This window comes from Mercenaria mercenaria, chromosome 11, assembly GCF_021730395.1.
Source record: "Mercenaria mercenaria strain notata chromosome 11, MADL_Memer_1, whole genome shotgun sequence".
Classification (NCBI taxonomy): domain Eukaryota; kingdom Metazoa; phylum Mollusca; class Bivalvia; order Venerida; family Veneridae; genus Mercenaria; species Mercenaria mercenaria.
The window spans coordinates 32,010,464-32,032,128 of NC_069371.1; the positions used below are offsets into that span (position 1 = coordinate 32,010,464).

At 36.1% G+C, this 21,665-nt stretch overlaps 2 protein-coding genes across 4 annotated transcripts in view; one reads left to right on the forward strand and one right to left on the reverse strand.

The window, feature by feature from the left end:
- Positions 1-21,665, reverse strand: part of LOC123532681 (general transcription factor 3C polypeptide 4-like) — a 106,128-nt gene that overhangs the window by 8,583 nt on the left and 75,880 nt on the right. The window contains exons 7-13 of one of the 3 annotated variants that reach the window (XM_053517081.1): positions 15,127-15,203; positions 14,395-14,543; positions 12,944-13,067; positions 10,173-10,259; positions 7,786-7,897; positions 6,731-6,867; positions 1,474-1,600 (exon numbers count right to left, since the gene is read on the reverse strand). The exons of 1 other annotated variant lie outside the window; for it this stretch is intronic. In XM_053517081.1, coding sequence (XP_053373056.1) covers positions 1,474-1,600; positions 6,731-6,867; positions 7,786-7,897; positions 10,173-10,259; positions 12,944-13,067; positions 14,395-14,543; positions 15,127-15,203 — 813 coding nt within the window. The remainder of the gene's footprint in view (positions 1-1,473; positions 1,601-6,730; positions 6,868-7,785; positions 7,898-10,172; positions 10,260-12,943; positions 13,068-14,394; positions 14,544-15,126; positions 15,204-21,665) is intronic. One more of the 3 variants, XM_053517080.1, reaches the window with a different exon arrangement.
- On the forward strand, positions 18,064-20,911 carry LOC123532679 (uncharacterized). The gene is made up of 2 exons (XM_053517083.1): positions 18,064-18,606; positions 19,502-20,911. Exons 1-2 carry the CDS (start codon positions 18,269-18,271, stop codon positions 20,814-20,816), a joined length of 1,653 nt encoding a protein of 550 aa, XP_053373058.1. The 5' UTR covers positions 18,064-18,268; the 3' UTR covers positions 20,817-20,911.

Consider the following 21,665-nt stretch of genomic DNA (forward strand, 5'->3'; position numbering starts at 1 on the left):
CTTGACCTTTGACAAAGTGATCCCATAATCAATAGGGGTCATCTGCTCTTTATGAACAATCATCCTATCAAGTTTCAACATTCTGGGTCAGGTGGTTCTCTAGTTATTGATTGGAAATGGTTTTCAATGTTCAGGCCCCTGTGACCTTGACCTTTGACGGAGTGACCCCAAAATCAATAGAGGTCATCTACTCTTCATGACCAATCATCCTATGAAGTTTCAACATTCTGGGTCAAGTGGTTCTCTAGTTATTGATCGGAAATGGTTCTCAATGTCCGGGCCCCTGTGACCTTGACCTTTCACAGAGTGACCCCAAAATCGTTAGGGGTCATCTACTCTTTATGATCAATCATCCTACGAAGTTTCAACATTCTGGGTCAAGTGGTTCTCAAGTTACTGACCGGAAATGGTTTTCAATGTTCAGGCCCCTGTGACCTTGACCTTTAATGGAGTGATCCCAAAATCGATAGGGGTCATCTACTTTGCGTGTACAATCATTCTATGAAGTTTCAACATTCTGGGTCAAGTGGTTCTCTAGTTATTGATCAGAAATGGTTTTCAATGTTCAGGCCCCTGTGACCTTGACCTTCGACGAAGTGATCCCATAATCAATAAGGGTCATCTACTCTTAATGGCCAATCATCCTATCAAGTTTCAACATTCTGGGTCAGGTGGTTCTCTAGTTATTGATTGGAAATGGTTTTCAATGTTCAGGCCCCTGTGACCTTGACCTTTGACGGAGTGACCCCAAAATCAATAGGGGTCATCTACTCTTCATGACCAATCATCCTATGAAGTTTCAACATTCTGGGTCAAGTGGTTTACTAGTTATTGATCGAAAATGGTTTTCAATGTTCAGGCCCCTGTGACCTTGACCTTTGACGGAGTGACCCCAAAATCAATAGGGGTCATCTACTCTTCATGACCAATCATCCTATGAAGTTTCAACATTCTGGGTCAAGTGGTTCTCTAGTTATTGATCGGAAATGGTTTTCAATGTTCAGGCCCCTGTGACCTTGACCTTTGATGGAGTGACCCCAAAAACAATTGGGGTCGTCTACTCCAGCAGCCCTACAACCCTATGAAGTTTGAAGGTTCTATGTCAAATGGTTCTCCAGTTATTGCTCGGAAATGAAGTGTGACGTACGGACTGACGGACGGACAGGGCAAAAACAATATGCCTCCTGGGGGAGACATAATGATCATACGAAGTTTGACTATTGCAGGTCAACAATTCCTGTAATCTACTAACTTCAAAATCAAAAGGTGTCATATAGTGCCTGTACAAAATCAAATCACAATTATAAGTCTGACTACTGTAGGTTGAAGCATTCTCTAGCTACTGATCACAAACCAAAGCGTTCATGGACCGATGGACCAACAGACAGACACAAGCAGAACAGTAGTTATAAAATCAATCTAATAATTTATAAAAGGTTATAACATGAATAAGTCATCATATCCATTAAATACCTTCTGATTTTCAGATTTCTGGCTGACAGTTTTCCACATTCATCTACACTCTCTATTAGTTGTGAATTCTTGCTAAGCACCACTTGTCGACAAATTTCTATCACATCCAGCAAACTTCCCATGGATCCTATAGCATAAATTTGCAGCTTTTTGCAATAATGTCAAAACAATAAAATATCTTTTTAATCACAGGGAAACAAAGTTCACTCTCCTTATACATGTAATGACCTTAAATGACTAAAACTGATTTTATACAGTTATCATATTTGCAAGACTAACAAAATATCATGTAATATTTTGATTTTCTATTTCTGATGTCATATTTTACAATAAAGGACCATGTATGATAAGGCACAGTTTTAGTCCCCAAATTTCGAAGAAAATGAAAGTAAAAATACATCTCAACGATATGGATTATTTGAAAGATAAAGGCTTAATCTTGCATTTTTTGAAGAAAAAATGTATCAGTTTTGCGTTAAAAGTCATGATCCATGGTCTAGTTTCATGTCATCAACACAGATTTTGTACATTTTTAGATGTTTTCATGCACTTTATCAACAAAGTACGATACAAGCGCAGAGGAGAACAATTTTAGTTTTTGGATATGTGTTGAGGATTACAAAAACACGGAGAATGATACATGAAAGAAAATTGTTCTAAGGTGCGCTCATAGTAAATTTTGAACAAATACGGTATTTTTTCCGAACATTTTTACTCTAAAAATAGCCATATAAAGGAATGAAACTCTTGCTTTACTTGAAGAGCTTGGCCTAAAGGTAAGTAAAACATCTTGTGACGTCATGCCGAAGTGATTTCGTTTGAAACTGGGTCGAGTGCGATCAAAAAATAGGTCAGTAGGTCTAAAAATAGAAAAACCTTGTGACCTCTCTAGAGTCCATACGTTTCAATGGATCTTCATGAAAATTGGTCAGAATGTTCACTTTGAAGATATCCAGTTCAAGTACAAAATGAGGTCACGTGCCTTCAAAAACTAGGTCAGTGGATCAAATAATAGAAAAACCTTGTGACCTCTCTAGAGGCGATATTTTAAATGGGATCTGTATGAAAGTTGGTCTGAATATTCATCTTGATGATGTCTAGGTCAAGTTCGAAACTGGGTCAACTGTGGTCAAAAACTAGGTCAGTAGGTCTACGTCGTCAGTGTGTCCATGCGTAAACTTTTGCTTGTGACCACTCCAGTTTAAGATCCAGCCTTGAAATTTGGATTACATGTACAGTTTTGCATACCAATCTTTAAACTGTCTTTCAGTGACCATAAATGTGACCTACTGATCTAATATTTTAGCATCAGTTTGAAACATGGGGTTCAATGTACTCAGGTGAGCGATGCAGGGTCATCATGACCCTCTTGTTTTCTTTCTTTGTTACTTCATAATTAATTAACAAACAAAAGAAAGTCCTTATTTATAATTTGTATGCAATAAATCTGGAAAACTGTACTAATTTAGAAAGGCAGCGCTTTTGATAAGCCATACCCTACCGCCCCTTAACACAGTACTTTGGCAGACGTCCTTGAAAGCTTGGTTGATTGGTAAGAAGTCGGTTTCAGCCACGATAGTAGGAAGTATACTAATGGTCGAAAATAAGGGTAACGTGTGATTTATTATTGATGCAATATGCTATCACAGAATGATGTCAGAGTAAAATAACAGGGTATGTAAAATCTCTTCATATATACATTGTACATATAGATAACTTTTTGCCTGTAGAAAACATTTCACATTCCAAATGTTTGGCCATTTGGCATTCCACTGGCCAACAAGATACAGATATCACTAAGATAGTTTCAAATGATTGAAAAACGAAATGATCGGTGTTATAAAAATGTATTTCGGGGCGTAACAGTTTAAACAAAAGTAAATAATATTATAAATAATCAAGTGGTGTCAGCAACAATTACAAATTATACTTTTAATAAGTATTTAGCTAGTTTACTTCCGAAAATTCTTCTGCATCTTTATATCAGGTAAAAGATATTAAAATATTTTACAACATGCGATGCCTCAAGAGCCAATACGTGATTTAGAAGTTCCTTGTTCCGTTCAAGGGAAAACAATCATCTCAATTGACTTTAAATGATCGAGAACAATCCACTAAATTTGGATTTCTTCTTTCGAAAAATTCGTGATCATTAACTGGAAGTAACGGCATTTAAACACAATGCATCTCAAGTGCTGGTGTCCTGTCCCTATTTCAAATGTCCGTATGGACTAATTGTCTTTACCAATGACAAATAGTACAACAAGGAAGACAAGTGTGGTATTCTAAGAAGACGGCTTTTAAACGCAATGCATCTCAAGTGCTGGTGTCCTATCCCTATATCAAATGTCTGTATGGACTAATTGTCTGTAAGAATGACAAACAGTACAAGGAAGACAAGTGTGGTATTCTAAGAAGAAGAAATTTGAACAATTAAATATACTTAAAAATAAATTGAAATACTTACGCGTTGGGATGGGAATAAACATTTTCGTTTTATCTTTTACACATCATATTAATTATTGAAATCCTAAATAATAGATTAAAGAATTAATACAATCCCGGTGGGATTCAATGTATGTCAGTAACAACAAGGCCAGGTATCCAGTTAGGAAAGCCTTTCAACATAAAACAAAGTTTCAAAAATCATGTATATATGAAACTTAATCTGATCTTAATCGATGATCATTAAATGAGTGAAACTGCTATATAAAAAGATAACTATATGAATTTTCCTTAATTTTCATGAGTCAGTTGACTTCTTGCGCACTTGAATAAAATGAAGACAATGCAGTATGTATTTACAGCAAATCATCTAGTTTCAACCACTTATTTTAAACGTGAATTGCAACAGGAAGTAAATGGTAACATACATAATTTTGCTCTTTTACACCACAAGCTGGGTCAAGTGTTTAAGTGATGTGTTTCAATCTCATATTGTTAAAGTATGTTTGTTAGATAGTTCATAGTAAATTATTGAGTTACAATGTATAATAGACAGAAGACAAAATATATTTCGTACTTTGTTACTAATATTGTTAACCTTTCCTGTCTTATTTTTCATTTTATAAAACTACACAGCGCAAAGGGCTTGGATTGTTTAATTATGTCTGTTTTGAAAATTTAAAATTGTTATGTAAGATCTTGTTGTAGCCTTGGATTTGTGTTTTTAGTGAATTTGGGCTAAAGTCACATGAACTCCTTTCATATTTTTTGTCAGGTCCTGTTCTAAACGCTCATACAAACTATTTTCCGACACTATCTATCTTCCGATACTGACCAACCCTTTACGGGGACGTAGACACTTACGTGCGCGTCAAGCCCCAAAAAAATCTGTTAGTAGAAAATAAAAGAAATGCGAGCCAAATAAAAGGGAAAGAAACATTTGTTAGTGTTTAAAAAAATAAAAACAGGGATGAAGAGCAAGGTTATGGTGAAGTGTGTTCAATGTTGCAAACAGCGGCATTAAACTGCTCAAGGGTTGGAAGGTAGGGAATGTCAGGTGGAAGATTATTCCAAAGGACTATAGTCCTGGGGAAAAAGGAATATTCGAGGTTGTCAGTGGTGACAGAGATTACCCTGTAAGACAGCTAATGATAATGGCGTTATTGCCTTGTTAAGGGAATGGGATAATCTTCCATGGGGAATACAACCAGTTGATTTGAGATTTTATACATTAGAGAGAGAGTCGGGTGTAAAGGCGCCGGAGATCTAGCCTGCGGAATTTTTAGACTGTATAGCATGTCAGTGACAGTGGAGTTGCGGCCAAGGTCAGGCATAGCCCAACATGCTGCCCGTGTTCGGACCGCTTCTATTTTGGTTTGTGTGTATGGAGACAATACTTCGGAACTATATTCCAGCTGTGGTCTGACGAGGGTCTGATAAGCCATGGAGTTTGATTTGTCCTTTTGGTTGACCTATTTATATTGGCGTCCGACGACAGATCGTTTGAGATATCCACGACAAGGTATTCTGTTGAGGCGACAGATTCTAGTAATGTATTATGCAGGTGGTATTATGAGGGAATAGGATATTTCCTTCTTTTGACGCGGATAACTTGACACTTGGAAGAATTGAATTCCATATCCAAGTCCAGCTGACACTTTTCTCATGGCTCACTTTATCAAATGCTTTGCTGAAAATCTTATAGTATCAGGTCAACCTGCTGTTTGTTTTACACTGATTTGACAAGGTCATTTACAAGCATTTGAGGAGAAATAATGGATGCTTTTAAAAACAATGCATAAAAAATCAATCTGTTACCATGGTAACAAGTAATTAGATTTGTAACCATGACAAGTTCTAAACTAACAAAATTAGATAAAATAGATATAAAACAATAAACATTTCTTGATGTGTCCTTATTTTGGAAAATTGAGAAAATACAATTTTTACCTTACTTTTCAGCTGTTTTGAGTAAAGAAGAGTTATATCCCTTTATATTGTTTTTCTTATTCAAGAATTATAATGGGTATTAAATGCCAAAATGAATTGTACACTGTATTAGCAATGAATGATCAGGTCAAGTTCTAATTTAAGTAAATAATAACTTCAGTATGGCACTTTTTAAGCATATCCCCTCATAAACCCAATATTCACACACTTGGACGCATGCATATATAAATCAGTATTTTTTTTAAAATACTGACTTTATTCAGATATTTGGCAACTAAATCAAGAAAATGGACATATTTTATAATCTAATGATGCATTCAAAAACAAAATTGGATCGGGGGCCCAAAACACCCCTTATCATACATGGTCCTTTACTTCTAATTTCCTTAAAGTCTATCTACAAGGGCTGCTTAAAAATAACGTAAGACTTTTTGCTGTCAACAGCCGCATATTGTGTTTTGCAATGTAAAGTATATTAATGTAATTGAGCCTTTGTGTAGATTGCTCAAAGGATTTATAACATTCTCATATTTCAGATAGGTGAAGCCTAAAGAAAGGTATGATTACCACAGCTATGCATAACCGGTGCAGTCGCTTTTTAATCTGATGTGATTTTAATTCGACTGCTCATGTTGTCACTGACAGTCCTCTATTATACCACAAATTGTGCCAAAAGGTATCAAAAGGTCTTAGCAACATAGACCTACAGTACAGGATGAATTTGATGTTTGAGAAGGAAATCAGTTTGCAAAGAAAATCAGGCATTCTTTTAGTTACGTAAAGATCTTTATCGCTAAATGACAACGAAAAGTATACAGGAGATTGAGAAAAAGTCAAAATCGTTTTTGAACAGCTCCTATACCTGCTGTTTTACATAGTTTTGTAACACACTCCTCTCGATATTTGGTGCCAATACTGAAGTCATCCAAACATCTGATGTGTACTCTAGTTGCTGACTTCCTCCACTGCGGTGAAAGGTGATCAAACCCTGGCCTTGGTCTGGAATATATTATTAATCAAATGATTTCATATTGATTACTTATCAGAGGGTGGTTGTATTGACTTGACTTTAAGCAAACACAACTGCCAAAGGACAAATAATGAGGCCTATACAAAATCACTTACTTAAAAGGTAATTTTATTATTCAACTTAGTATTGACCACCTCAATTTGAACCAATAAAAAGGCTTGAATTCTGTATTGGTCCTTACTTTATATCGGCCTGGTTTTCTCTACTGGCTCAGATGTGAGTTTAGGTATTGGCTCAGTCTGGACAATTATCTATTATTGTGTCCAGTATTACATAGTTGAATAATTATATATGTACAATATGTATACAGGTAAAACATCCCTTGCATAAGGCAACTATTGAAAGTTGAATACAAGAAAAGGTTCATAGTGTCAACACATCTCCATTGTTAAGGTCTCCTTATACAGTGCAACCCCGCTGGAGTAAACATTGCTGGAAAGACTGAAATGTGACTACTAAAACATTTCATTTGACAACAATGAAACTTATCTGCCCTTATGCGGAAGTGGATGTGTTTGGTCTTCTAAAATGTTATTAGCTGAGGTTATATGGTAGAAATAGAGGATATTACATGAGTGTCTTTTCTATTGAATTTATTCAACGAGTTTAATAAATTCAATGAGGAAAGTCACAAATGTAATATTCTTTTTATCACATGTTTACTTTTCCTGCCGAAATAACAAAAATTCTACTTTCTTTTACTATATAAACAAGGTCAATATGACCAACGTCTCCTATAGCATAAGCGACGCCGACGTCAAAGCTTTATTACACTAGTGTATTATCATTTTTATGTAATGGCTTTATTACACTCCCGCGACGTCAAACATGTGATAAAAGAACTTTGTCCATTGTGTTTCTGTAAATTAAACAAAGGTAGATACTACCTGACAATGAAAGCTGCAAGCACTTTGTTAGGTGACAGGCAGAATCCAGGTGATACCCAGTTAGTTGCTGCACTGAGGTTCAGATCGGTGTGCTCTGATGACAGTTTTATCTCTAAAAAGCAACAAATATATATATAAACTTTCATTATATTGTAAATAAAACAATCAATTAAGTTCATAATACAGTGTAACCTCTATAAGCTAACACCCCTGCAAAGACTAAAGTGTATTTGTTGAGGATTTTGCTGTGGAGAGGTTATTCTACTAAAATGTCATCCTTATCTACCTTTGTAGAGAGGTAAGAGCTCTTCATGTGTTTTTGAAAGAGGTTATACTGTAACAAGGCAGTCTGAAAGACAGCTAAATCCCCCTCCACTGTTATGGATAGTGAAAGGGTAAACCTTTGACCTTGAACTGTGACCTTGACCTTGAACTGACATGGCTGACCCATGAATTCTGTACATCGTCTTGATGAGGTGATCATTTGACCCAAGTTTCTGGAAAATCCTTTAAAGGGTTAAGGAAGTACACAGCTCAAACCGTTGACCTTGAGTTGTGACCTTGACCTTGAGTTGACATGGCTGACTCATGAGTTCTTGATGAGGTGATCATTTGACCCAAGTTTGATGAAATTCCTTCAAGGGGTTTAGGAGATACAGAGTGGACACAAAATGGAAGGCTTAAACCTTTGACTATAAGTTGTGACCTTGACCTTGAGTCGGCATGGCTACTCCTGTGTTCTGCAGATCCTCTTGGATAGGTGATCATTTGACCCAGGTTTCATATGAATCCTTCAAGGGGATTAAGAGATACAGAGCGGACACAAAATGGAAGGCTCAAACCTTTGACCCGGAGTTGTGACCTTGACTTTGAGCCAACATGGCTGACTCATGAGTTCTGCACATTGCCTTGTTGAGGTGTTCATTTGACCATAGTTTGATGAAAATCCTTCAAAATGTTTAGGAGATACAGAGCGGACACAAAATGGAAGGCTCAAACCTTTGACCTTGAATTGTGACCTTGACCTTGAGCCGACATGACTGACTCATGGGTTCTGCACATCGTCTTGATGAGAAGATCATTTGATCCAAGTTTCATGATTATCCTTCAAGGGGATTAGGAGATACAGAGCGGATACAAAATGAAAGGCTCAAACCTTTTACCTTGAGTTGTGACCTTAACCTTGAGCCGGCATGGCTGACTCATAGATTCTGCACATCGTCTTGATGAGGTGATAATTTGACCTAAGTTTCATGCTTATCCTTCAAGGGGTTTAGGAGATACAGTGCGGACACGAAATGAAAAACTCAAATCATTGACCTTGAGTTGTGACCTTTGACCCGACATGGCTGACTCATGGGTTCTGCTAATTGTCTTGATGAGGTGATCATTTGACCCAAGTTTCATGAAAATCCTTCAAGGGGTTTAGGAGATACAGAGCGGACACAAAATGTTACGGAAGGACGGAAGGATGGAAGACGGAAGATCGGACGGAGACCATTCCTATAACCCCCCACCACTCATGGCGGGGGATTAATTAAGTGAGATCGTAACCTAAGTAAGTTTGGCATTCTAGACATTAAAGCAGATTTGACCAACAAACCACTTTAATTAAAGTATGATTAACACTGTTAAAATCTTCTATAACATTTTACTTTGTCAAGTGTGTAAATTTTTTTACTGATTACCAAATATTTAAAAGTCTTGCTCATAACATCAATAAAACTATTCGATAACTTTTATCTCATCATCCGTTGAATGTAATTGTAAACTATATGAATTATAACAAATCTGAGATACAGAACCAGTGGCAGAGTTAGTCTAAATGTTATTGGTCTGTGTCTATAAATGCTTTTATTAAGTCTAAAATCTGACTGACTTAAAAATGCTAAATTTTGAGTTTTTATTTTCATTTAATGACTAGTTTTTCAGGGCCCTTATTTCATGTCTATAGTCCATGAGTTCCATCCACAGACGAGGCACATGTTCTCCATGATTATTTGATAAAAAACTTTAGTGTTTAAATTATTCATCCTCCACTACTGAAAAATGGGGGGGCAGTTTTATGCAGGGAACAGGTTTTTAGTTGTACAAACTCCGGTTACGTTGACTGTCCACTGACATATAACTGAAACTCTGCTGAGAAACGGCACTAAACTCTATTCATGACATTTTGCTAGAAGAAAGTTGCCGTCATTACAAAATGGTCTGCAAATTTTTAGCTACATAGATGAAATGAAAGATTACTTTATTTTTTAGAAATTTACATTTAAGCCAACAGTTAAATCCACATTCCACTGGACAAGTGTCATACACTTCCTTTGCATTATATTATCTCCACTTCTTTCATGTAAAACAATAAAACTGAATACAGTTTGACAACATACCATTTTGTTCTATTGTAACTGATATTTTCTGTAACAATGCATCTTGGCTCATCATTAGCACTATGTTACTAGACACAGCACTCATTCCTGAAAAATATCTTGAACTATTCATATTTTTTGAAAGAAAAATCATGTTTATTTTAAAGATGTACTATGCTCATCTTAGTGGCATTACATATTCATACAATTAACTGTGTTTTACTTACTCGATTATGAGTGTGTAGGCTAAGCATTCTTAACCTAGTACACACCACTGTCTATAAGGTTATAAACAAGAGCTGTCACAGAAGACAGCGTGCTCGACTATTTCGATGCTGGATAGTGAAACTTGGCACATCTGAGGAAACTGGAGCTGTCACTGGAGTGTTTATTAACTCCAATGGTGAATGAAGATATTGCACAACTGCCTGAGTCTGTGTCAAAAATATTAAGTAATAAGAGAGGTACAGATAAAGTGTATCAAAACACTATATAAGTATAGCCTAAGCAAAAAGGGGGCATAATTAATAAAATATTGGTGCAAGAGTTATGCATCTTGTGTTATATGATGTGGGTGATAATGTGGAACAACTACTTCAAGTTTGAATTAAATGCATTTCATAATAACTGAGAGATAGCGAAAATGCATCAAAATTAACCTTTAATTCTAAGTAAAAGGGGGCATAATTCATGAAAAATTGGTGCCAGAATTATGCACCTTGTGTTAAATGGTGTGGGTGATGATGTTGAACAACTATTTTAAGTATGAATCAAATCCATTCTGTAATAACAGTGATAGAGTTTAAGTGCATCAAAACTTTAACCTGAAATTCTAAGTAAAAAGGGGGAATAATTCATGAAAAATTGGTGCCAGAGTTATGCACCTTGTGTCAAATGATGTGGGTGATGATGTTGAACAACTATTTTAAGTCTGAATCAAATCCATTCAGTAATAACAGTGACAGAGCGAAATTGCATCAAAACTTTAACCTGAAATTCTAAGTAAAAAGGGGGAATAATTCATGAAAAATTGGTGCCAGAGTTATGCAGCTTGTGTCATATGGCATCGGTGATGATGCTGAACAACTATTTTCATTTGAATCAAATCCATTCAGTAAAAACAGAGATAGAGTGAAAGTGCATCAAAACTTTAACCTGAAATTCTAAGTAAAAAGGGGGAATAATTCATGGAAAATTTGTGCCAGAGTTATGCATCTTGTGTCATATGATGTGGGTGATGATGTTGAACAATTATTTTAAGTTTGAATCAAATCCATTCAGTAATAACAGAGATAGAGTGAAAGTGCATCAAAACTTTAACCTTAAAATCTAAGTGGAAAGGGGAGGTAAATCATGAAGTATTGGTGCCAGAGTTATGGCCCTTATGCCAGATGATGTGGGTGATGATGAGGAATAACTATTTCAAGTTTGAATCAAATCCATCAAGTAATTGCAGAGATAAGTTGAAAAAAACTTTTAACCAAGGTGGGGACGCGGAAAGACGCCGACGCCGGGTCGAGTAGGATAGCTCTCCTTATACTTCATATAGTCGAGCTAAAAATCATGCAGGCATAGAAACTGTGTGGTAATTTTTCATATATAACTTCTATGTCTTGCACACCACCTAGAAAACATCTAATATTCTAGCATGCCTCAAACCTGTTTCTCAACCTTAAACCAACACATGAGAAGGCAAGCTTTCTGTCACTGACTAGTATTAAAAATCCACTGACATTGGTGAGACTTACGTTGGCAAATGACTTTTATCAGAATAAATATGCTATATCTTTTTACCAGTAGATATTTTTCTAAATGGTGGCTTTTACATGATAATGGAACATTTGTCACAAAATGTGACACATAATATCTTTACAGGTAGAATGTTTAAAGACACCAGTCAAAACACATGTAAATGTAATACTTAACAATTATTAGCAGAATGTTTTGTAGGATATGGCACATTCAAACATTTCTACAATTTGCGACAAGCAAATCTATGGTACAGGCAGAATAAGTTTGGAAAAAATATAACATTTTTTAAACCTCTTCAGATCTATTGGACAGTGTTTAGGAGATACAGAGCGGACAGGAAATTGAAAGGCTCAAACCTTTGACCCCAAGTTGTGACTATGACCTTGAGCTGGCATGGCTGACTCATGAGTTCTGCACATCGTCTTGGATAGGTGATCATTTGACCCAGGTTTCATATGAATCCTTCAAGGAGATTAGGAGATACAGAGCGGGCACAAAATGGAAGGCTCAAACCCTTGACCTTGACCTTGAGCCAACATGTCTGACTCATGAGTTCTGCACATCGTCTTGGTGAGAAGATCATTTGATCCAAATTTCATGATTATCCTTCAAGGGGTTTAGGAGATACAGAGCGGACACGAAATGAAAGGCTCAAACCTTTGACCTTGAGTTGTGACCTTGGCCTTGAGCTGAGATGGCTGACTCATGAGTTCTGCACATCGTCTTGATGAGGTGATCATTTGACCCAAGTTTCATGATTATCCTTCAAGGGGTTTAGGAGATACAGAGCAGACATGAAATGGAAGGCTCAAACCTTTGACCTTGAGTTGTGACCTTGACCTTGACCGACATGGCTGACTCATGGGTTCTGCACATCGTCTTGAGGAGGTTATCATTTGACCGATGTCTCATGAAAATCCTTCAAGGGGACACAAAATGTAACGGAAGGAGACCATTCCTATAACCCCCACCACTCATGGCAGGGGATTAATAAGCAAGATATTTTGAGATAAATGAATCACAACTAACACAGCATTTACCTGAAGCAGATAAGGTATTGTGTAGGATAATGTGTGTCTGTGATATCACTGTATGACTGTCTGTATCCAGCAGTAATGCCAACATACAATGTTCTTTATTCGCTAGTAGAACGTATGCACCAGTCTAAAATAGAGAAAGCATCAAGTCATTCATAATTTATTTGACACAAGGATAAAATAATTTAAAGTAAGGCCTCCAGCACTTTAAAATTTCATGATTCAGCAATGATGAGATACAAATACCACATATATAGTTTTTCATTTAAATGTACTAAATACAAAAAAATGTACAATGTAGTTATGTTTATTCTTTCTACTAAGTTTTCTTGAATCATTTAATGAAGTGAAAGAATTTCCAAATCACCTTAAAAATGAGCAATTTATGAACATTTCAATATGTGATCACAATGAAAGCCATTCTGTTTCCATGGCAAGATTAACCAGTTAAATTTTTAGATATACATGTATGTATCTGATCAGATCTTCCTTACTCTGTAAATTAATTTCTACAATTTTCACAACTAAATTGGAAGATATTGCATTTTACACACTAGAAACACAAGAAATTAATTTACTTAAAACGTTATTTGCTAAACAAAGAATTCAGCAGTGTGTAAATTACATCATATATGGGATAAACTACGTACATCTAGGTGTTAATGAGTGTGTTTGTGTTTGAGTTTAAAGTCTTTTTCAACAATTTTTCAGTCATATAAACAATGGTGTCTACTTGAAGCAGTGAGCACAATGCCCAACTTTATAGTTCTGCCTCACTAGAATAGCACTCCGTAGACACGGGACGTTATATACCCCACCCAGTCACATTATACTGACCAAGCGAGGAAGCTACTAGTACCATTTTTACGTCTTTGGTATGACACGGCCAGGGATAGAACCCACAACCTCCCGCACTCGAAATGCAGACTCTACCACTAGGCTTACTAACCGAGGTGGTAGGTGTTAATGAAAAAACGTTTTATATACAGCATTAGTGGACCGAAACACTTCTAAAAATTGAAAGCATTTGCTGTCAATACAATTGTAAATAAAGTATGTGCCTTATATCTATTACTCCTAAATCTGCTTCCCAGAAAATTTTGAATGAAAATGTACCAGGAAAGCAGTCTCGTCAATCATTTTGGCTTTGGACATAAAAATATAGGCACATGATCAGTTAGCAGAAAAGTTGTGATTCCTTATTTGTACAGTCACAGATACATGTAGAATTTCATTCCTCATTTCAACGATTGTCTGAGGTGTCAAGAACCTCATGCATATTCAAAATTTACTTGCAAAACCTAAATCTTAAGTCTTTAACTAGGAGATTTACTTGTAGTGAGCAACATTAACTTTTGGATTAAATCTGAGCAGAGGATTCATACATTATACAGGGATTTACAACACATAATATGTATGAAATCGTACCCTTTCTCATGTTACACAGAACTCACCTTGACATTATCTAGAATACACATACATGACACTTTCATGAGGTCAGGTTCACTGTACACACAGGACCATGCTGGCTCCTGTGTAATATCATGTATATTAAACTTAAGCACATGTATTTCACCATCTACATAGCTTACTATCAATGAATCTGAAAAAGAAATACCAATATAAAGATCAAAGTATTTATTTGTATATGGACACATCAACACATATATATGTCATATGGCCACTTTCCAGTTTTTCAGTGTGAAGACCCCAGATGACACTCTGAACACTATTTAAGACTCGGGCCAGCATCGGGTAGAAACCCCAGCCTACGGCTAACATGCTGATTGGCTTTCTAACGTGGATGAATTCTACACCCCAGAGAAACAGCAGATGGGGACAGTGACATGAAGTCAGCGACTGTAACCATTTGTCCATGGAGGCCCTAAATGTTTGCTGGTGTCATCACTATTTCAATTCAAAGTGTGTAAAAAAAAAAAAAGCCTACACAGCTTCTATTGGATCTGGTAGATATATAATGTATATAATGCAAAGAAATGAATCTTCTTATATTACACATTAATGATACTGCTGGCTGAAGTTTTGCATAACTAAGTGACAAATATCAACAAACTGTACCAGTAGTGCTTCAAGTTTTGGCACACACTTGTGGTATTAATGTAAGAGACAACTTTCCAATATGAAAAAGGTAAGGACCTATATACAACAAGTAAAGAATACATTACCTGACTGCTGATTCCACAGAATCCCTGATATCTGACACTGATACTGATGTACTGTATACATAACTGAACAACCAGACCTGAAATGACAATACAAGCAAATTCGATAAATTGGTATCTCCTGCCGAAAGGGTTTGTGGTGAGAAATGGCAAAATATATACAGTCAAATATCTTGACTTTGTCTGGACCAAGGAAAACATGTCGAGATATCGAAATATGGAGATAACAGAAGTTGGGTCAACTTTGGTTGGGAGGTGGGATACTGTAGTTTTGTGTACATGAAAGACATTTTTTGAGACAAAATAGGTATATAACTTTGTACACAAATATTATGATTTACATATTAATTGGTCATTACTTGTCAAAGTTATGGACTGGACAAGATCTGACATTACCTTTGACCTCCAACTGTGACCTTGACCTTTGAGACAGGAATTTGAGGTTTGCGCAGGACACTCCATCTCACTAAGGTTAACATTCATGCTAAATATAAACAAGATTCTTCAATGCATGTCAAAGTTATGGACCGGACAAGATCTGACATTACCTTTGACCTCCAACTGTGACCTTGACCTTTGAGATAGGAACCTGTGGTTTGCGCATGCCACCCTGTCTCACTGAGGTTAACATTCATGCCAAATATAAACAAAATTGCTCCATGTATGTCAAAGTTAATGGTTTGTTTGTTTTGGGTTTAACGCCATTTTTCAACAGTATTTCAGTCATGTAACGGCAGGCAGTTAATCTAACCAGTGTTCCTGGATACTCTACCAGTACAAACCTGTTCTCCGCAAGTAACCACCAACTTCCCCACATGAACTATCAGAGGTGGGGGACGAATGACTTCAGACACAATGTCTTTTTTTTCAAATTGTCACCGAGAACATACGCCCTGCCCGGGGATCAAACTCGTGACCCCTCTATCCGTAGACCAACATTCTTCCTACTGAGTTAAGCGGGCTGGCTTATTATATGGTCCGGACAAAAAAATCTGGATGGACGCACTGATGCGCATACACCGAACAGCCATCTGGACAACTATGTATTCGACAAATATGGTCTGAGGTGGTTTAAACTAATGACAACTGCAAGTAGGCTCGATAACAAGAGCTGTCGGATGACAGCGCGCTCGACTATTCGAAGAATTGATTGAAGAATGGGGTCAAAATATTTCCATAGATTTTCAGACAAAAGAAAAAAATGGATTAAACAAAAAATGTTCCTGTATTTGTGGATTTTGATTAGTCTTGCACTAAGTGGCAATGTGTGACCATGATGGCAAATATGTTATTAAGTTATATGTTAGGCAAAACATGGACTTGTATGAAAAGTTTAACTAATTTCCAAGTCCAAAAAGGGTCATAATTCAGTCAAAATAGTTGACAGAGTTATGTACACTTGCCTAAAGATGGAAATCATGTTGATATACTAGTGTTAACAGTTTCAAAGCCACAGTTCAAATATTTTGACAAAAATTTCAAAGTCCAAAAAGGGCCATTATTCAGCCAAAATAGTTGTCAAGAGTTATGTACTCTTGCTTACAGATGGAAATCATAATGATAAACAAGTGTTTAAAGTTTAAAAGCCATATGTCAAATAGTCTTGACAAAACATGACATACGAAAACAGAACCAATTTCCAAGTTCAAAATTCAGCCAAAAAAGACGACAGAGTTATGTACTCTTGCCTATTGATAGAGACTATAATACTGAACAGGATATAAAAGTTTCAAAGCCATATGTCAAACACTTTACACAAAATATAAACTGGTACGAAAAACTTAACCAAGATTTCTAAGTCAGAAGGGGCCATAATTCAGCCAAAATGCTTGATGGAGTTATGTACTCTTGCCTACAACTGGATATGGTGATGGTAAACAAGTGTTGAAAGTTTCAAAGCTTTATCTCAAAAGACTTTGCCAAAATATGAACTGGTACGAAAAACTTAACCAAGATTTCTAAGTCAAAAGGGGCCATAATTCAGTCAAAATGCTTGACAGAGTTATGTACTCTTGCCTATAACTGGACATGGTGATGGTAAACAAGTGTTGAAAGTTTCAAAGCTTTATCTCAAAAGACTTTGTCAAAATGTGGACTGGTACGAAAAACTTAACCAGGGTGTGACGCCGACGCCGACGCCGTGGTGAGTAGGATAGCTCTACTTATTCTTCGAATAGTCGAGATAAAAATGGTCTGAAGTGGTTTTAAACTAAAGACTATGTGCGTGGAAGCCAGACACCTTACCAATATGCCACCATGTCATTAGTTATTTATATACAGTCAAACCTGTGAACAAAGATCACTCTTCGGAACAAGCTAAAGTGGGCTTTGTTCACAGGTGGTCTTTATTTGGGGGGGAAGGGTCTCTTCTCAGTTAGCCATTATCATGCTGATAAAAGTATTTTTACAGCTTCTTGCTTTCTTTATGTTCTATGTATTAATTCGGCCGGTGCAAACTTGCAAATTTTCAATCAAGCAGTAATTATTATGTTTGCTATAATGCGAAAGTCGTGAAAATTCGGCGGATTTCAAATATTTTCATGCCGGAACACTCTAGCTTGGTCGTTATTGGGGGGCAAATATGACCCTTGGGTATGAATCTAAGACCGGTCGCTGGTTGCGGTTGCCAGGTGGTCGCTATTCACGGCCTTTTTATGAGTATTTTTCTACAGGGGGACCAGAGACCGGTCGTTGTCAACAGGTGGTCGCTAGCACAAGTTTTACTGTAGGTTATTTTAGTAATATTGATATTTTCAGGATACAAATATTGTGTAAACTAATGAAACCCCCCCCCCCCCCCCGAAAATATTGGCGAAGATTAATGAGTACCAAATCAACACTTACTGACAATAACTGCACGTAAGTAAATAGAAATATGATCATACCCCAGCTTATCAGCTGATAAAGGGAGTGATATCAGATAACTGGCTTACCAAAGTGCAAGTTTAGTACATAAGAATATATTCGTTCAATTTTGCAAAGTTCATTCTTTTCAGTTTAAACATAGATTTTTTAAATTATTGATTTTCAAGCAGCTTGCTATAAAGTAATGAACTAGATATATACGTAAATACTAATATAGATTAAACTGACAGGAATATAAGTAAACTTAACAGAATAAATTGAATATCAACTGTTAAACAAAATGGCGACTAGAGGATTTAGTACAGATATATTATCTGATGAAACATTTGATTTACTGTGTACAGTGTGTAAAAACAAGGGTAAGAATACAGAAGCTGCAAAATATTGCACAGATTGTGCAGACTATTATTGTACGACCTGTGTCAAAGTGCACGACGATGTACCATTACTGAAAGGACATAAAATTCTTGATCAGGGGAAAGCAAAGACTGGCACTAGGAAACAGCTGCCTGTGGTCCCAACAGAGAGATGTGATAGACATGGACATAAACCTGTGGACATGTACTGTCAAAACCACGACAATGTTGGATGTGCAGCATGCATGGCTGTTGAACACAGGTATTTCCTTTTTTTAACCAACAGCAAGCTATTTACCCTTACTGGACAAGAAAATAAACTTGCACTTGTTTTCTATTTGCCTTTATGCAAATGCATGCTCAATTCAAAGTGTCCATTGGTTTAACTTTAATATTTTATCACATTCCCTAGAAACTTAATCATTATGTCATGCAGAACAGCGCTAATCAGTTTTTTTTCAAATTATCATATTTTCTTTCATATCTCTCAGTAAGATAATATCCCAAAATCTCTAAGTTTAAAAGCAGCATAATTTTGACAAAAACTAGAAATATGTAACTAGTCCCGTTAAGTCCTCTAATTATGTTGAAGATGTATGTGAAGTTTGAATAGATTTGGCAGGATGTTTTTTGAGAAACCAACTTACATGCAAATTCATTGTGATCCCCAGATCAACGGAAGGGTGTTATTAATTGTCTGAGTTCATTATTTTCTGAGTTCAATAAGATTTTAGAATAAAGTCTGACATATCTTTTGAAAAGGCTGTGACTATAACTTGTGATTTACAATCCGACGTCACTCATTGGCTTCATTCTAAATATTTTTGACAAGGTAATAGACAATCAGGTAGAGTGGAATACTGTTGATCTGTGTAAATATTTTAAATAACTACCCGCATGGACATACAAAATGTTCTGTATCTATCAACTAAGCTAAGGACCTCCAGAATAAACAGTGTGCGGTAAAACTTGTCTGATGCAGCCAGCCATTGGGGCGTAGTAAAAAGTGGCAAGCGGCTGGTTAATACATGCAATATATAGAATGAATGAACATTTCAGGAAATAAGACACTGGCTGCTTAATAGAGGTGACTGCTAAAGCAGGTTTTACTGTATCTTTAAATTGTTACAAATACATCTTTAACTATTTCATTTCAGGTCTTGCAAGGGTATCTTTTACATACCGGAATATATCCAAAACAATGTCACTTCAACTTCTACTCAAAACACTAAGAAGAAACTTGAATCCACTGAGGAGACATTGAAAAACAACCTCCAAAAGTTTGAGAAAGAAAAACAGAATGTTTTGAAGAGGAAATCTGAATCTATCGAAAATGTCAGAAAGTTTAGGAGAGACATCGATAGAACGCTTGATGAAATGGAGAGGAATTCTGTAGCTGAAATAGAAGATAGATATAAAGCTGTCTTACAACAAATAGAAGATGCCATAGAAGCCCTCCAAGAAAACAAGAAGGATGTTACATCTGCACAAGATACTTTGGCATCTGCAGGCAATAATGTCTCTCAAGTGTTTGTTAGCATAAAGAAGGGTCTTGCAGCTGCAAGCAAGGCAGACAAATCACTTGAAGGAAGAAAACCTGGGAACCAGGACAAGGAGATCATCTTTACACCTGATCAGAACATACTTAGAATGTTAGAAGAGTTAAATTCACTAGGACAGGTTACACTGATGGACACTTTACTTCAGACCAAAGGAATGAAGAAATTTTTTGTAAAGAGACCATCAGATACAGAGAAATGTGATATTTTTAGTTCCTGTTTTCTATCAGATGGAACAGTAATACTTAGTGATAACAACAACAACAAGCTCAAACGTTTGGACAGTTATAATTACTCTGTTAGAGATCATTATGTCCTTCCTGGACAACCTTGGCAAGTGTGTCCAATCAACAACCAGGAAGTTGCAGTGAGTACACGGAGCCAGTCAGAAATATTGTTTGTAACAATTGGAAATAAAATGACCAAAAAATCAACAATGAAATTCGGCTTTAACTGTTATGGTCTAGCTTATGCTGGGGACATTCTGTACATTTCAGATCAGAAAACAACAGTGTACATGTATTCATTATCTGGACAAAAGTTGAAGCAGTGCAGTATTGATCAGTCAATACAGAATGTAATCCATAGTCTAGCAGTCAGTAAGGATGGCTCTAAGATTTATGCTGCTATTCCTGATATAGGTCTGATTGTTCTGGACAACACAGGGAAGGTGGTGAAGACTTTCAATAATCCAGAGCTGTATGGTGCCTGTGACTGTCATGTTACTGATAGAGGAAGTGTCCTTGTATGTGGATATGGGTCCAACAATGTGCTGCAGTTCACACCTGATGGTGAGCTGATGGGAGAGGTGGTCAAGTCTGATAGATGTCAGACTGTCTGCTGCAATCAGCAAATGACCAAAATGATTGTTGGCAAAGAGCAAAATGAAATTGAAGTGTATGATTTGGTTTAAAAGTGGGTTAACAGAAAATGATTATTATGTCATAATTAATGTTATTCTTATGAAGAATAAGTCTTGTTTGTCAATATAATTTTTATGCACAAATTTTAGGGATTAAAATGACATGTATTCAAATTCTGTTTATATCACAGTGTAGTAGTCTGTAAAGTTGCCGTCAGCACTAACTTATTGCTGTGTTCATCTTTATAAAATATCAATGTATTTTTGTAAAGTATCAATGTAAACTACAAAAATAATAATTCAAAAGGAGCAGGTCATCTGACATGCCTAAGAAAAGATAAACAAACTCAATATTCTACACAGGCTTGACAAACAATTAATACTCATTTTGTTATTTCTAAGATTTCCTTTCAAACCTAACTTGATGAAGACATTTAAGTGTTTCACCTCAATTAATTTCGAAATAGCTGCAAGTATTCATGTACATTTTGTAAATATTTCTATAAAATAATAAAATGAAAAAAAAATCAAACATTGTTATCAACTTCTGCCCTTTACAAAGCTGAGAGAGAGAGAGAAATGTTCCCAAAACACACTGAATTACTGTAAAATTTCTTTCTATTCCAATTACTAACTACAGAAAGCCTTCTCTTAATTTTAAAATATTTTACATTCATCTAGAGGAATGCAGCTTTAAATATGCAGAGACATGACTAGCAAATAGAATACAATGTTAATGTAAGATAACAAATGCCTGTAGTTTGATGGCTAACATGGCTTGATAGCCAAACATATTCTTAATGAATACTCTTTTGAGTAAATTTATGAGTTCTCATGCAAGTTTTCTTAATCTCTAAATGAGTACTTCTAAGCATAATGTATTATATGAAGTCAGATTTA

What these genes read in the sequence shown, in the direction of transcription:
- LOC123532679 (XM_053517083.1), top strand. Translation starts at nt 18,269, where the DNA reads ATGGCGACTAGAGGATTTAGTACAGATATATTATCTGATGAAACATTT. An exon ending in TGCATGGCTGTTGAACACAG is followed by an intron (nt 18,607 to 19,501) that starts GTATTTCCTTTT and finishes ATTTCATTTCAG; the next exon opens with GTCTTGCAAGGGTATCTTTT.